At 49.2% G+C, this 15,365-nt stretch overlaps 1 protein-coding gene across 4 annotated transcripts in view; it reads right to left on the minus strand.

Annotated features, from left to right (window-relative positions):
- Positions 1 to 891: 891 nt before the first annotated feature.
- LOC145360855 (EVI5-like protein) overlaps positions 892 to 15,365 on the minus strand; it is a 301,896-nt gene continuing 287,422 nt past the window's right edge. For all 4 annotated transcript variants that reach the window (XM_080216329.1, XM_080216327.1, XM_080216328.1 and 1 more), the window contains one exon: positions 892 to 4,248. In XM_080216329.1, coding sequence (XP_080072455.1) covers positions 3,901 to 4,248 — 348 coding nt within the window. In that variant the 3' untranslated portion in view covers positions 892 to 3,900. The remainder of the gene's footprint in view (positions 4,249 to 15,365) is intronic.

Consider the following 15,365-nt stretch of genomic DNA (forward strand, 5'->3'; position numbering starts at 1 on the left):
TAAACTCATCAATCCTCTCCCTGTTCACAGAATCCCAAACTTCAGTCAATTCCCACCCCCCACAAGGAAAGGCCGATGCAGCTTCTAGAACACACACACATTCTAGAACACTTCGAGAACACATACACAGGGCAGAGGCCTCACTCACAGAGCAGCAATTCTCCATGTCAGTGACTGCCTGCTGCAGGTTGCTAACCAGCCATTTCCAGGTTCAGATGCTGCACGGGGTGAGGTGGTAGTGACTCTCAAACTGGCACGCTTGCACACGACCAGGATTTACTCCCAATGCATAGTGTTTCCATGTCCAGGGCAAAGCTAATGCTGAAGTAATATCAGCCCCCAACGGCAACGTGGAGTTTGTAAGCAGGTCGATAGAGAAATTTGCATCTACTTGTAGCAATACCCTAGAGGAGATCATTAAAAATATACCCGCTGCATAAAATGGTACAGGGTCACCCAGGCATGTTTAGTACACAGCAGATGAAACCTGCTAACTCAGTGTCATCGTGGAGGGGGGGGTGGTGGTGGTGGTGGTATCTGAACTGCGGGAGTTAGAAAATGGACCTCTCAGTTGATGCTGGGGAGGTCTCGAGTGAGTGACAACGCATCAAGCATTGGTCTTGCATTCGAGATAAGAACTACAGCAACAAGGCTGGTGCCCATCTCTAAATCTGTGTCCCCACGCTGTCTCTCTCTCCCCCCACCTCGCCCCCGCCCCCCCACCCCCTAGCAGATGTGGTCCATGGCAGCTTGGCCCTGGTCCCAGGCCTGTGAACCAATAGGCACAGCCTCACTCAAGGCAGAGTGTTCCTGGGGACAGGCAACTTGATGTTGGCAGTGACAATTCTGTGAGCTGACTCGGGGGGGGGAGGGGGGGGGGTGTGCGGGCATAGACATATCGGAAAGACTTAAAGTGGCCACTTACATCACCAGGCTCTGATTTCAAGTCCAGATGTGGGTTTACACAGATCGAGAGTCGCTGGGCAAAAACTTAGCTCAACTTTCTAATCCACCTAGCACCCTATCTTACACGAATATGGGTAACACCAAATGTAACATTGTGTACAGACAACTCCCACCCGTTGGTCAATTCATTAGGGGGGTTTACGGAAAAGGGAGGAAGGTCTGTGGGGAAGGGCACGTGGCAATAGGATAGAGGCCCAGGCAGGGTAGCTGACTGCTCCTGATGGTTACTGTTCAGTGTCAGTGCCTGACTATAACACTGATGTCAGTGAGACTGATCGTGCACTGTGGGCACAGAGCCCCGTCACAGAACACCACGAGGGTCTCCCTCAGTGGGAACGCAGGATTTAGGAGGTACTCTTCTGTATGTCCTCTGTACACAAGGATGAAAAATAGCTCAGCGGGGAAAGAGTCCTTTTTGTTCAGGATCTGATTGACACAACCTTGAAGTGGTGTGTGCGCGCTGGCTGATGAGGGGTTGGCTTCTGTTGATACAACAGGGAACAAATGTCAAGAGAAGCAAGATGAGATGACAGAGGGTTGGCACACTGTCCCCGCACACTCCAGTTATAAACCACACACACACACACACTCGGAAACACCAACCCTCTCCACGAGGGAACGCTTCGCTCTGGCTTTTCAAATCTCATGGGCACATTCTAAGCACTGTCCAATGTCGTACATACTAAGGGTTCGCAGTTCTCCAGGCTGGCTCCCTCCCCACTCCTCTTGAGTAAGTAATGCTAGCTCCTGTAGATTGGGGGAGTGGGGAGACAGACTGGGAATGCTGCAGATTGCGGTGTTACAGGCTGTACGCACGCACGCAGCAAAGTGGAAGCAACTGATAGTAACAGACAAAAGGCCAGCCTCTTCCTCCAGTCACACTGTGTCTAAATTCACCAGCTTTACTTCAGCAGAGTGAGTGACTGGTTTGGGACTACCTCCCCCTCTGACAGAAGCACATGTGAATGCTTTCTGAGGCTGTGCAGGGGGACTGACTGGAGTGTTACAGGTGAAAAGGTGATGATTCTGGGGAGTTTGGTTGGACAATGCTGTCTAGTGAAATCCCAACTCCTGCACCTGGGGGTGGGGGGGTGGGGTGGCTACACTGCAAAGGCCATTCACTCAAATCCTTAAATAACAAGAAACTTACATCACTAATCAGCACCTGAAAAATGGACAAAGCACTTCCACAGGGAAGGGTCCAGATATCTTGTTCCTCAGTGAGACTGACCAACCTGTCCCACAGGGGCTCAGAGGGGGTGACCAACCTGTCCCACAGGGGCTCCGAGGGGGTGACCAACCTGTCCCACAGGGGCTCTGAGGGGGTGACCAACCCGTCCCACAGGGGCTCCGAGGGGGTGACCAGCCTGTCCCACAGGGGCTCCGAGGGGGTGACCAGCCTGTCCCACAGGGGCTCCAAGGGGCTGACCAACCTGCCCCACAGGGGCTCCAGGGAGGTGACCAGCGAATTCCTTGAATGAAATTATCTGGATGTAGATTGGGAATCTGTTCACAATCCCTGGATGCAATTGGAGTGATACACATTGCTGGAGGGCTGGAATATTTGGGAATGACTGGTGTACTTCTCTGCCCCTGTAGATGGGCTGTTCCAGCACAAAGTCTGATTAAACACCAATATTTAAAAATAAAAATAATCTTAAAAGAAAAAAGTGCTCCGAGTCAGGTAAAATTAAATAAAATATTTTAAATAAGTTCAAAGAAAATGTGAATACTGCAGCACAGGATTTGATGAGGATCTTGATTACAAAGAAAGGGAATACATTCCTAGTTTAATATTTTCCTGCCTTAAGGAAGTAGTGAGGGGATTGGAAAAGTCAGCAAGACCGTTCAGGAAGAGGGAGTTTTCTATTGCTGCGAGTTGGTAAAGGATGGGGGGGGGGTGAAACCTCAGCTACAAGAGGATCACCAGGCAGTCAGCGGGGCAATGAGAAACCGTCAAGACATTTAGCACATCACCCAGACGCTGCAATGTACGAGTGTCGGGCTCACGGTGGGGTCTGCCACACGCGAGTTAGTGAGTCAGACCCCACCACAGTCAGAACAGCACATTACCCCCCCCGCCCCTCCAACCTCCATGCGACAGTCCACCTCTGCGACTATCCAAACGCTCGCCCACACAATAGTCAGGACTCCCCACCACCTCTGTGACAGTCAGAACCACTACCCCCCCCCCCTCACCCCCTGCGACAATCAGCCACCATACCGGTGCATCAGTCCTCTAATACATTAGTCATCACGTCAGTCAGATATTGCATCAGTTGGCACAGCATCCAGTCGCCATCAGATTGAGTCAGGTGGCTACCTTGTAGGGTTTGTTTTTTTTTCTATCACCTAAAGAAATCTACAAAAGTCACCTAGTTATCCACAAAATATATAACTGCTGCACTGTACTGTCCTTTCCTGTGTTCAGTCTCCAAGGTATAGGGAATGAGAATGGTCCAAAGTGTTAATCATCAGCGACAGGTTAGTGGAGACCCTGTTCCCATACGTCACCGGCCTGATGAGGGTCTACAATGGACATGAGATGGGAGGTCCCACCAGCACCAGCTTCCTATCATCGATTTCCAAACGCTGCCATCATCCTCTGTGCCCCACGAGTAGCACACGGAAAGAAAACAGGAGGTCACTCGGCACTGGTCAAGCACCAGGGTGGAGTGGAATATTTTAACCACCAGGTTACCAGGAACATCAGCAATACCGGAGAAACGCAACGCTTGTAAAGATCCCTCAACTCCATTTCGTATTTCAATGGAAAATAGTCCGATGCTGTGGCCGATTTACTCACTCCCCTGCCAAGGTCATTTCTCGTTGGTAAATATGAATGGAATTTAATATTAGACCAAACTCAGAGGGAAGGAAGGAACAGTTCAGGACGGTCTCATACACAGGCAGTGGGGAGAGGTGGTTTCCACGTTACACTGTGGTAGAGATGGAGGGTGTCTTGTTTGGACTCTCGTTACACATTATATGATTTGCCATCTCCGCTTCAAGCTCTAGTGCGGAATTGCGATCTTCCTGATCGCTGTCGGTGCTCCCGTCACTGTCCTTTCCCGAGATCTCCAGCCCTCTGAGGAAATGGCTGTTCCCGTGCGGAATGGGGTACAGCGCCTCTTGCAGGCCGCTCACCACCATGGGGCTGGGTAAGAGGTCCTCATCGGACGAGTGAATGGACTCATCATCTGCCACCATGTGATTGACGATGTGAATCCCGTCGAAACTCATCGGAGTCTGAAAGGACCCCTGGCCTTTGAAAAGCCGGATCTGTGTTTTGGAGAAAATAAGCGTACGTTAATCCAAATTAGTAAGCGTGCTTATTATAGCCAAGAATCTAAATAATCCATAACATATCTACCCTCCAATCCATTTCGCTGAGGTCCACAGGTTCGATACTCAATAGTCTACTTTGGGAGACTCGCGTGCATCACCCTCACTTCATGTCCACACAGGAAAGTTTCTTTAAACTTTATTTTATTTGCATCACAAGCAGGCCTACATTAACACTGCAAGGAAGTTACTGTGAAAACCCCCTAGTTGCCACACTCGAGCGCTTGTTCAGGTACACTGAGGGAGAATTTAGCATGTCTTTCAGACTGTGGGAAGTAACCGGAGCACCTGGAGGAAACCCACACTGACATGGGGAGAACATGCAGACACTGCACAGACAGTGACCCAAGCCGGGAGTCGAAACTGGGTTCTCTGGCACTGTGAGGCAGCAGTGCTCACCACCGGGCCACTGTATCACTCATAAAATGTACACTGTAGGGGTCACTGCATTGAGGCTACAAATGGGAACCATCAATTTTTTTAAAAGATTCATCAACCATTTTTGCCACAGTGACGATTTGATAAGCGCTCAGATCAAATGTGGGGTCTTAGAGAATCATAGAATGGTTATAGCCACAGAAGGTGACCCTGTGGCCCAGTCACTCTACGTCTGTGCCAACAATTTGCCTATTCCTACTTCTACAGCTCTGCAGCTGTTCTCAGTTAATGCTCCAATTCTCTATTGGATCTGTCTCCATCTTGCTCTCAAGGTTGTACATTTCAGACCCTAAGCACTTGCTGAGTTCATTAATGCATAAGATATAGGAGTAGAATTAGGCCATTCAGCCCATCAAGTCCGCTCCGCCATTCGATCATGACTGATATGCTCCTCATTCCCATTTTCCTGCCTTCTCTTCATAACCCATTAAAAAATCTATCTCACTCCTCCTTAAATTTACTCATTGTCCCAGCATCCACCTTACTTTGAGGTAGCAAATTCCACAGATTTATAACCCTTAGGGAGAAGTAGCTTCTCCTCAACTCAATTTTAAATTTGTTACCATTTATCTAAGACTATGGCCTATCGTCCTAGAATGTCCCACAAGAGGAAGCATCTACTCCATATCTACTTTATCCATACCTTTTATCACAATATTATCTCCCCTCATTCTTCTAAATTCCAGACAGTATCGGCCTAAACTGCTCAATCTGTCTTCATACGACAAACCCCTCATCTCATCTCTGGGATCAACTGAGTGAACTTCCTCTGAACTGCCTCCAGTACATCTTTCCTCAAGTAAGGGGACCAAAACTGTGCACAACACTCGTGGTGTGCCTCACCAATGCTTTGTGTAGTTGCAACAATACTTCCTTCCCTTTATATTCTACTCCTTTAGCTATAAATGCCAACAATCTATTAGCTTTCTTTATTCTCTGTTGTACCTGCATGCTAATTTTCTGTGACACATGAACAAGGACATCCAGATCCCTCTGCACTGGAGCACACCGAACTCTCTCCCTGTTTAGATATTAAGTCTCTTTCCCATTTTTCAGACTAAAATGCATGGGCTCACACTTATCCACGTTAAACTCCATCTTCCACATTCTGGCCTACTTTCCTAACCTATCTATACCTATTTTTAAGGTCCTTATTTCCTCATTGCAATTTACTGTCCCGCCTATTTTTGTGTCATCTACAAATTTGGCTACGGAATCACACAAACATTTCTGCCACTTGTCACTATTGCTTCAATGACCTCAAATGGGTGAACTTGCCCCCAACCTTTCCACCATCAGGGGTGGTCGCTCCCTATCCAATGCTTTCCATTCTCACAGGCAAAGCTTTGTGAACTTTGAGTTGAAAAAGAGTGAATCTCCCCCCAGACTGTCAATGATGAGCTAGGAGTTGGACTGTCTCTATCGTTGATGACAAGTTTTCTCTAGGTTAAATCAATGCCAATTCCCTCATTACAATCAGAGACAGAAAAGAAATGGTTAGACTGAGAATAAATTCAAAATCTTTGCTTTTAAAGTACTTCAAAAATGTCCAATCACAGCCAAACTCACCACATTCCAAAGGTGGCATAATGAAGCCCCTTCCCATTCACTCACCTCCTCCCCGATATCCTCATCCAGACCCACTCGCACACCCAACCCCACCTTCACCCCATCCCAAACCCCCTCCCTCACCCAGATCACACTCACCCCCTCCCCACCCAGACCCACCCAACCCCCACCTAGATCCACACTCACCCCTCCCTCACCCAGGCCCACTCGTTCACCCCACCCTCACCTAAATCCACATTCACGCCCTCCCCACCCAGACCCACCCGTTCACCTCACCCCAACTTCCCTCCCCTCACCCAGATCCACACTCTACACCTCCCCACCCAGACCCACCCGTTCACCCCACCCCAACTCCCCGTCCCTCACCCAGATCCACACTCTACACCTCCCCACCCAGACCCACCCGTTCACCTCACCCCAACTCCCCGTCCCTCACCCAGATCCACACTCTACACCTCCCCACCCAGACCCACCCGTTCACCCCACCCCAACTCCCCCTCCCTCACCCAGATCCACACTCACCCCCTCCCCACCCAGACCCACTCGCACACCCAACCCCCACCTAGATCCACACACCCCTCCCTACCCAGGCCCACTCGTTCACCCCACCCTCACCTAGATCCACACTCACCCCCTCCCCACCCAGACCCACACTCACCCCCTCCCCACCCAGACCCACACTCACCCCCTCCCCACCCAGACCCACACTCACCCCCTCCCCACCCAGACCCACACTCACCCCCTCCCCACCCAGACCCACCTGTTCACCCCACCCCAACTTCCCTTCCCTCACCCAGACCCACAATCTACACCTCCCCACCCAGACCCACTTGCTCACCCCAACCCCACATTCACCCCCTCCCCCACCTCAGTAAGACCCATTTGCTCACCCCCTCCCCCAGCTCCCCCTCCCTCACCCAGGCTTGTTCACTCACCCCTCCTCTCCCTCGCCGCCCAGGTTCACTCGCAGTTACAATGGGGGAGATTGAAGCAGGCATTAGAGCGAAGGAGTGTGGAAAGCTTTGTGGAAGACGAGATGAGGCTGAATAGTTACTGATCAACTGGTAAACGCAATGGACAAAGTGGATTCCCAACGTGCATTACATTCCTGAGATTCTACAACAGCGATTCTGTATCCCACGTCTGTACTTCCAGTGATCCTGTATCCTGGGTTCATGGGGATCCAGTGATTCTGTATTCCAGGTTCATGAGGCTCCCAGGACACAGGATCACTGGATCACTAAAGACCCAGAATATTGGATTGCCATTGTATCTTTGGAAAGTGGGCAAATAACTCGGTCCCAGACAAAGAGTGCACCAAGGTGAAAAGAAAACCAAGGAAGGAAATAGTGGAGGATCAGACCATCATTTCCCAATCCATTTTTGACTATAGGTTTTGGAGAACCTGCAGTGCTTGAAAAAGTATGGACTGAGTAATGACAGAACAGTCAGTCTAACCTCAGTGGTGGGCAAATCACTGGGAATAAGTCTGACAGTATAAATCATCATTTAGAGAGGCAGAGATTAGTCAAGGTCAGTCATAATGGGACTTTCTTGTAATATTATCTCACATCAACTCAACTGAAAGTTTTGAAGTGGCAACAAGGAGGGTCATGTGTTTGATGTGATCATGTGGATTTTAGCACGATCTTTGATAAGTTCCCACATGGAAAACTGGTGAGATAGTTAAAAGCCGATGGAATTGATGGAAAAATGGATTTAAAATTGATTCAGTGGCTGAGGCAGCAGGCAATGGTCAACAGATGTTTTGGTGACTGGAGTCACGAAAAGTAGCTAATGGGGTTCTGTAGGGCTCAGTGCTGAGTCTCTTTCTGCTCCTGCTATACACCAACCAGATACACTGCAATGCAGCACACAGGATTAAAAAGTTTGCATGTGAAACGGAAAGCAGCTGTGGTGAAGAAAGCTATAAGCTGCTGGAAGATATCAATGCACTGACCAAGTTCTCTCTGTGTCTGCATGAGTTTCTTCCTACAGTCCAAAGATGTGCAGGTTAGGTGCACTGATTGTACTAAATTGCCCCTTCGTATCCCAGGATGTATAGGTTAGAAAGATTGGTGGGATTGTATGGATCCAGTGGTCCTGCATCACGGATCAGTAGGGATCCAGTGATCATGTACCAGGGGTCTGCGGAGATCCAGTCACCCTGCATCCCAGGCCTGCAGGGATCCAGTGACCCCACATCCCAGGCCCAGAGGGATCCAGTGATCCCATATATGGGTCTGTGGGGATCCGGTGATCCCAAATCTGGGGTCTGGATGGATCCAGTGATCATGTGTCCTGGGTCAGTGGGAATCCAGTGATCCCGTATCCCCAGTCCAAAGGGATCGGGTAATCTGTTATCTCAGGTCCACAGGGGTCCTCTGATCCTGTATCCTGGATCTACAGGGATACAGTGATCCTGTATCCTTGATCCCCTGGGATCCAGTGATTGTGTATCTTAGGTCTGCAGGGATCCAGTGATCATGTATCACAGGTCCATAGGGATCCAGTGATCCTGTTTCCCAGGCCCATAGAGATAGTGATTTTGTATCTCAGGATCGTAGAGATCAAGGGACTACATATCCTGGGTCCACAGGGATCCAGTGATGCTATGTCCTGGGTCCACAGGGATCCAGTGACCTTGTATCGTGGGTGCATAGGGGTCCAGTGACCCTGCATCCTTGGTCCATATTGATCCAGTGACCTGCACCCTGAGTCCATGGGATCCAGTGGCCCTGCATCCTGGGCCCATAGGGATCCAGTGATCCTATATCTGTAGGGATCCAGTGATCCTGTATCATGGGTCCATGGAGATCCAGTGATGCTGTATCCTGGGTCCATAGGTGTCCAGTGATCCTGTATCCCAGTCCGTAAGGATCCAGTCATCTTGTATCCCAGTTGCAGGGATCCAGTGATCTTATAAGAAAGAGTCATAGGAGAACCCTACAGTGCAGAAAGAGGCCCTTCAGCCCATCGAGTCTGCACTGAACATAATCCCACCCAGGCCCTGCCCCACATCCCTACATATTATACCCACTAATCCCTCTAACCTACACATCCCTGGATACTAAGGGGCAATTTTAGCATGGCCAATCAACCTAACCCGCACATCTTTGGACTGTGGGAGGAAACTGGAACACCCAGAGGAAACCCACTCAGACACGAGGAGAATGTGCAAACTCCACACAGACAGTAACCCGAGCCGGGAATCGAACCCAGGACCTTGGAGCTGTGAGGCAGCAGTGCTAACCCACTGTGATATCTTGTATCGCAGTCCATAGGGATCCAGTGATCTTGTATCCCCACCCTGCCATCACTTTTCCCACCACAAGTAATCCCCCACCCCCAATAAGATAATTCCATGCTCCACCCAGTGAAATCCTTACACCCGCACCCCAATAATACCCGCACCCCAGTAATAACCCAATAATAATATTAATGGGATTGAGAGTTATAGATTGGTCTGGTTGGTATGGATATGATCGGCGCAACTTGTGAGCTGAAGGGCCTGTTTGTGCTGTAGTGTTCTATGTTCTAATACTCCACCCCCCTCTTCAGTATTCCTCCCATCCCACCCCCTATTACTCGTCCCACTTCACTCATCACCCACGCTGCAACTCTACTTCAACCCACCAGTGAGTTCTGTCTGAAGCAGTCAGGTTGTTCTGAGGACATGGGTTAAGGGTGAAAGGAGAAAAGTTTAAAGGAAATATTAGTGCGGGGGGGGGGCGGCTTCTTCACGCAGAGTGTGGTGGGAGTGTGGAACGAGCTGCCGGATAAATGCGGGGTCACTTTTAACATTTAAGAAAAGCTTGGACGGGTTCATGGATGAGGGGGGTGTGGAGGGATATGGTCCAAGTGCGGGACTAGGCAAAAAATGGTTCGGCACAGACAAGAAGGGCCAAAAGGCCTGTTTCTGAGCTGTAATTTTCTATGGTTCTACTCTGAGCACAAAGCAGGGGAGGGATTATACAGCCTGGGTTGATCAGTCCTTTCGAACTCAGTGACAGAGGGAGTAACTGTGACCTTCCATTGCTGCTGGGCTGCGAAGCGAGGCTTGGCTACCAAACCATTGTGCCACCCCCCGATAGCACGTGACCCAAGGCCTGGGTGCATGGTTGGGGGCGGGGGTGCGGTATTTAAGTGATTAGAACCTGGGAGCTCACAGAAGGAAGGCTGCTGCTGCTTGCTTGACTGGGATAGCGAGCTGCACATTCATCGCATTCGGTTACCGTACAGTTTAGGCTACAAGGTGTAGTTGCCAGGGTTTGCTTTGATGGTAACAGCGATGAGATTTCGCAGACTGCACCTCTCCCTGTGAGCTCAGTGTAGAAACCTCACAAGCACAAGTCAACGCTATCTTGACACACCACACACTCCCACACTTCACCACAACCACTCGAAATCTGAATGCCCCAAAGCAAACTCTCAGTCTGAATAAAATTGAGGTCTTCAACATTGCGTGCAGAAGTGGTGGATGGGTGGGGGGAGGGTAAAAGAGAACGTGTCTTGGTTTGGGGTGGTGGGGGGGGAAGGGGAATGAAGAGGGGGGGACGTAGGGACCCTGTTAGCTCTATGAGACAAATCTCATTCAAATAGAACTTACACACTGTGATGATTGGGTAAAGGTCTCTGCTCCATGCAGTCCCTCCCACACGATTGAGATACTTTGTCCATTCAAAGCATATACACTCCCCACCCATCCTAAAACCTAGTCCCAAGGAAGAAAAGCAGGTCAGAACCCAGGCCAATTTTGTTTTTTATTCATTTGTGGGACATGGGCATCGCTGGCTGGGCCAGCATTTATTGCCCATCCCTAGTTGCCCTTGAGAAGGTGGTGGTGAGCTGCCTTCTTGAATCCCTGTCCTGTGGGTTGACCCACAATGCCGTTAGGGAGGGAATTCCAGGATTTTGACCCAGTGACAGTGAAGTAATGGCGATATATTTCCAAGTCATGAGGGGAGAGGAACTCCCACGTATCTGCTGCCCTTGTCCTTCTAGGTGGTCATGGGTTTGGAAGGTGCCGTCTGAGTATTTTTGACGAATTGCTGCAGTGCATCTTGTAGATAGTACACACTGCTGCTACAGAGCGTCAGTGGTGGAGGGATTGAATGTGTGTGGATGTGGTGCCAATCAAGCGGGGCTGCTTTGTCCTGGATGGTGTCAAGTTTCTTGAGTGTTGTTCGAACTGCACCCATCCAGGCAAGTTATTCCATCACACTCCTGACTTGTGCCTTGTAGATGGTGGATACATTTTGGGGTGTCAGGAGGTGAGTTACTTCCCCCCACCCCACTCAGAATCCCAGCGTGACCTGCTCTTGTAGCCACAGTATTTATATGGCTAGCCCAGTGCATCTTGTAGGTGGTACACACAGCTGCGTCGGAGATGGAAGGAGCAAACATTTGTGGAATGTAGCTCCTAGGATGTTGATATTGGGCGATTCAGTGATGGGTAACATTGGCCCTAGCAGAAACAGGTCCAGCTCACTCTTGGAACAATTTAATGGATTGGAGTCGCCCACACAAGTTTGCAAACTATTTCCAGAAAGGAACGTCCTCCTCATACCTGACCAAGATCTGGTCTTGCACTGCATAAAGTAGTAACCGCACCATCCCCTTTCTAAACTATTTAATTGCATTGATATAGCACCTTTAGTGCACTAAAGCAATTCACCAGGATTTTATCAAGCAAATTCGGACACCGGATCATTGATGGAGAGACTGCACTGGTTTAAGATAGGTTTTTGATAGACAAGGGAATTAAGGGTTATGGGGAGAAAGCGGGAAAGTAGAACTGATCCACTTCAGATCAGCCATGATCTTATTGAATGGCGGGGCAGGCTCGAAGGGCTGGATGGCCTACTCCTGCTCCTATTTCTTCTGTTCTCATGCACTGGAGGAGGTGGTTCAAAGTTGGGTCAAAGAGCGTCTCAAAGGAGCAGAGCTGCTGATACAGAGAGATTCAGGGAATTCCAGAGTTAGGGCTTAGATAGCTGAAGGATTGAGTGCTAACGGTGGATAGGTCTTTAACATCTCCCCCTCTTCCCCCCCCACCCCCCGACCCTTCCATCACTTTACTGATGATGGAGAGTAGACCGATGGGGCAGTAATTGGCCGGTTGGAGTTGTCCTGTTTCTTGTATATAGGACATATCAGGGCAATTTTTCACATTGCCGGACAGATGCCAGAGTTGTAACTGTACTGGAACAGCTTGGCTAAGGGAAGCAGCAAGTTCTAGAGTGCGAGTCTTCAGGACTATTGTTGGAGGGTATTGTTAACCTTTGCAGTACCCACTGCCTTCAGCTGTTTCTTGATATCACATGGGGTGAATCGAATTGGCTGAAGACTGGCATCCGTGATGCTGGGGACCTCTGGAGGAGGCCGAGATGGATCATCCACTCAGCCCTTCTGGCTGAAGCTTGCTGTGAACGCTTCAACCTTATCTTTTGAACTGATGTGCTGGGCTCTTCCGTCATTGAGGATGGAGACCAAAAGAGAAAACGTTGGAAAATCTCAGTGGGTCTGGCAGCATCTGTAAGGAGAGAAAAGAGCTGACGTTTCGAGTCCAGATGAACTTTTGTCAAAGCTGATCATCTGGACTCGAAACATCAGCTCTTTCCTCTCCTTACAGATGCTGTCAGACCTGCTGAGGTTTTCCAGCATTCTCTCTTCTGGTTTCAGATTCCAGCATTTGTTGTAATTTGTTTTTATTGAGGATGGAGATGTTTATGGAGCCTCCTTGTCCAGGGGACTATTTAATTACTAACCATCATTCACAATTGGATCTGGGAGGACTACTGAGCTTGGATCACAATCACCGGTTGGGAAATTGCTTAGCCCTGTGCATTATCTGCTGCTCAGCACACAAATAGTCCGTGTTGCAGCTTTGCCAGATTGACACCTCATTTTTAGGTGCTGCCCTTGGCCTGCCCTCCTGTTCTCTTAGAATCATAACATCTACAGCATGGAGACAGGCCCTTCGGCCCAAACTGCTCCATGTTGACCAAAATGCCCATCCAAGCTCACCCCATTTGCTGCATTTGGTCCAAATCCCTCTAAACCTTTCCTATCCATGTATCTCTCCAAATGCCTTTTAAATGCTGCCAATGTCCCTGCCTCAACCACTTCCTTCAGCTGCTCATTCCACACACCTACTGCCCTCTGTGTGAAAAAGTTGCTCCTCAGTTTCCTATTAACTCTTACCCCTTTTTAACTTAAACCTATGCCCTCTAATTCTCAATTCCCCACGCCTGGGAAAAAGACTGAATGCATTCACCCTATCCATGTCTCTGATGATCTTAGACACTTTTGGAAGATCACACCTCAGTCTCCTATGCTCCAAAGAAGAAAGTCCTAGCTTGTCCAATCTCTCCGATAACTCAGTCCCTTGAGTTCTGGCAACATCCTTATAAATCTCTTCTGCACTGTCTCCAGTTTGATAACATCTTTCCGATAGAAGGCAACCAAAACTGAACACAATACTCCGGGTGTGGCCTCACCAACGTCCCAGCTTCTATGCTCAATGCTCTAACTGATGAAGCCAGCATGCCAAAAGCCTTCTTCACTGCCCTATCTACCTGTGACTCCATCTTTAGGAGGACCGTGCACCTGAACTCCAAGGTCCCTCTGTTCCACGATACTCCCCAAGGTCCTACCAATCACCGTGAAAGTCCTACCTTGATTTGATTTTCCACAATGCAACACCTCAGACTTATCTGTATTGAACACCATTTGCCATTTCTTGGCTCACTTCCCAAGCTGATCAAGATCCTGCTGCAATTTTTGATAAACTTCCTCACCATCTACAACTACATCTGTTTTAGTGTCATCGGCGAACTTACTGATCATGCCTTGTAGGTTCACAACCAAATCATTGATATAGATAACAAACAGCAATGGGCCCAGCACGGACCCACTACTCAGTCTTTATTGAACCATTCTGCCTTGACGTCAAGTTAAGTGTATTTATTAGTGTCACAAGTAAGCTGACATTAACACTGCAATGAAGTTACTGTGAAAATCCCATAGTCACTACACTCTGGTGCCTGTTCGGGTATATTGAGGGAGAATTCAGCATGTCCAACGCACCCTACCAGCATGCCTTTGGATTGAGGGAGGAAACCGAAGCATCCAAAGGAAACCCACGCAGACATGGGGAGGACGTCCAGACTCTGCACAGTGACCCAAGCCGGGAATCCAAACTGGGCCCCTGGCGCTGCGAGGCAGCAGTGCTAACCCACTGTGCCACCATGCCATTTTAGGGCAGTCACACTTTGCTGTTTTGTTTGTGTTTGGACTGAGGCTGTCATGAGGTCTGGAGCCAGATTAGGACCACAGATCCATAGAAAGGTTATAGCACAGGAGAGAGGCCATACGGCCCATCTTGTCCATGCCGGCCCGAGGACACAGTAAAAAGTCTGACAACACCAGGTTTTAGTCCAAGCTATTTATTTGATAATATACTCACAAGCTTTCGGGGTTAGCCCCTTCGTCAGGTGAATGGAGAGTTCTGGCCTCAGACAGAGCATATAAAGCACAGACAGTTTAGAGATTACTGATTAGAATGCGAATCCTTACACCTAACCTGCTGTTCAAGACCTGAAGTGGCTGATAATGTGAGTGGAAGGAGCACTGATCACAGTTTAAAGAGATGTGTATTGTCTCCAGACAGTACAGTAAGTGAGGTTTTGCAAACCCAGGCAAGTCACGGGGGTTACAGATAGTGCGACATGAACCCAAGATCCCTGTTGAGACCGTCCTCATGTGTGCGGAACTTGGCTATCAGTCTCTGTTCAGCGACTCTGCGCTGTCGTGTGTCGTGAAGGCCGTCTTGGAGAATGCTTACCCGAAGGTCAGAGGCTGAATGCCCGTGACCACTGAAGGGTTCGCCAACAGGAAGGGAACAGTCTTGCCTGGTGACTGTCGAGCCAAAGGCATTATTATCAAATAAATAGGTTGGACTAAAACCTGGTGTTGTCAGACTTTTTACTGTGTTTACGCCAGTCCAACGCTGGCATACCCACATCATGGCCCGAGGACATACA

The sequence above is a fragment of the Carcharhinus amblyrhynchos genome, chromosome 33 (genome assembly GCF_965287045.1).
Source record: "Carcharhinus amblyrhynchos chromosome 33, sCarAmb.v2.hapA, whole genome shotgun sequence".
Lineage (NCBI taxonomy): Eukaryota > Metazoa > Chordata > Chondrichthyes > Carcharhiniformes > Carcharhinidae > Carcharhinus > Carcharhinus amblyrhynchos.